Below are 2,083 nucleotides of genomic sequence, written 5' to 3'. Positions count from 1 at the left end.
AAAGCCGACCGAGGATATGATGCTGCTCGAGAAGCAGGGTAGAAGCTCGCAGCGGCAACGGATGGCACCTCCGGAAATAGGCGGCGAGCCACGTCGCGCCGGGAGTTTGCCGCCCAGCTCGTTACCACGACCGCCGAGGGCACTCAAGGCGACCAGCGCCAACTCTCGCTACTGTCGTCTGAGCGATACGGAAACGCGCAAGAAGTCGGACCCCGGACCGGGGATGCTGGACACGTCATCCGTGACGGGCGGCGCGGTCAGTGGCGGCGGCGTGAAGATGATCCGCGACTCCTCCGGCAACTGCAGCATTGAGTACGGTAGATTCGACACCGGTGCCGCCGTCGCCGCGAAGGCGTCGCGCAGCAAGAAGAAGAACTCCATGGAGAGCTTCATGACGAACAGCTCGTTGAAGAAATCATCGGTCAGCTCAGAGATGACGAGCGGCGGGGGTGGTGGCGGCGGTCATGAGTACGAAAGGCTGCAGTCTGACACGATCATGATCAGTAATCGTAAGAAGTCGGTCGGCTGTGCGTTGGAATCGGCGGTGCGGCACAGGGAGATGCAGAGCCGCTCGTTCATACCGCCGCCGTCGTCTCGCACCCGCATAGGCGAGTATGGTCGTCTGAGCGATGGCGAGTCCTCGGTAGCGGCGGTGGCGGCGGTGGCAGCTGCTGTTCTCAAGGGAGGCGGTAACACCTTGAGGAAGCAGACGGGAGCGGGCGACTCGTCCCGCGGACAAAGCACCGGCAGCACCGTGAGCAGCAAGAGCGGCCGCGACTCTGGCGGCACTGCCAGCAGCGAGGCGTCCACGGCCTCCCTGCCGCCGACTAAGGCCAGGTCGATACCGCGTCCCGGCAATTACCGCATTCAATTCTGAGCGGCCTGTATTTATGCGCGACACCTGGACCGAGGATCCAGTCTCGGCCGAAGGACCAATCTCGGTCGGAACTGCCTAAGTAGCACATGTTGATTCATTACGACTTTTATATCCGCCGGCAGTGTTAGACTTTAAAGGCACAATCGATTTTTTATTGTAAATTCTAGATAATTTATTACATATTATATATGTTAACAGATTTCACCCTGTCGATGGTAATCCTCTGTTTAACACAAAATGTAGTTTATTTTCTTACTAATATTTTATTTAAACTTATTTCTCTAGTATTTAATGATTATGTTATTGTACGATCATTTTCTGTGAAATTGTTAATTTTTTAGAACGTTTTAATTATATTGACTCAAACAATATGATCGTGTAGTAAATTTGGACAGACCAGCAGGGTTAAATCTAAAAAAATAAGGAAAATATATAATTCAACTTTTATGACAGTAAAAACTTGTTAGAGCTTTCACACAAGAATGTGAATAGTACATTACGATACAAGTGCGCAAAGTAGATGTTTCCCACACGAGCGAAGTTTGTCGCCCGAGCGAAGCGAGGATGACAAAAAAGCGAGTGTGGGAACACCTACGCAGCGCACGAGTATCGTATACTATTTTTCCTACTATCGTGCGCAAAGTTCGATTTTCGAACTCGCTTCGCTCGGGCGACAAACTTCGCTCGTGTGGGAAACACCTACTTTGCGCACTCGCAGCGCACGAGTATCGTATACTATTTTTCCTACTAAGTGCGCAAAGTTCGATATCAACAACATTCGAAGTGGCGCGTTAAAAAGGTTATTGCGCTACAAAGAGCGAGAACTATAAACGAACGAGCGACGACTCGACGTGGACGCTCGTCTGTTTACAGCGTTCCCGCACGCATAACTACTTTCCCGCACGCTAAACTACAAGTGTGGGAAAGTGATACTTTGCGCACGCAAATGCGTGTGCAAAATCGAACTTTGCGCACGATAGTAGGAAAAATATATTATATTACATATTTCTAAAAATAGGGGAAATATTCTAAGTAAACAGAGTTACTGCTCCACTCTATATATATATATGTATTTATGTATACAGGATGGACCATCTGAAGTGATCCAGTCAAATATCTCGAAAACTAGTAGGGATAGAGAAAAATGTTTCGTATGAAAAGTTTAGGGTTACACGGGGGAAGTATGGTACTGACCTTGAAAAATCC

General features: G+C 49.2%; 1 protein-coding gene across 1 annotated transcript in view; it reads left to right on the top strand.

The window, feature by feature from the left end:
* The window catches only part of LOC108761580 (uncharacterized), an 11,358-nt gene extending 10,326 nt beyond the window's left edge, over positions 1 to 1,032 (top strand). The window contains exon 14 of the mRNA XM_018508189.1: positions 5 to 1,032. Coding sequence (XP_018363691.1) covers positions 5 to 877 — 873 coding nt within the window. The 3' untranslated portion in view covers positions 878 to 1,032. The remainder of the gene's footprint in view (positions 1 to 4) is intronic.
* Positions 1,033 to 2,083: the final 1,051 nt, after the last annotated feature.

Source organism: Trachymyrmex cornetzi, unplaced genomic scaffold, assembly GCF_001594075.2.
Source record: "Trachymyrmex cornetzi isolate Tcor2-1 unplaced genomic scaffold, Tcor1.1 scaffold255, whole genome shotgun sequence".
Taxonomy (NCBI): Eukaryota; Metazoa; Arthropoda; class Insecta; order Hymenoptera; family Formicidae; genus Trachymyrmex; species Trachymyrmex cornetzi.
This window is presented reverse-complemented; position numbering and strand designations above follow the sequence as displayed.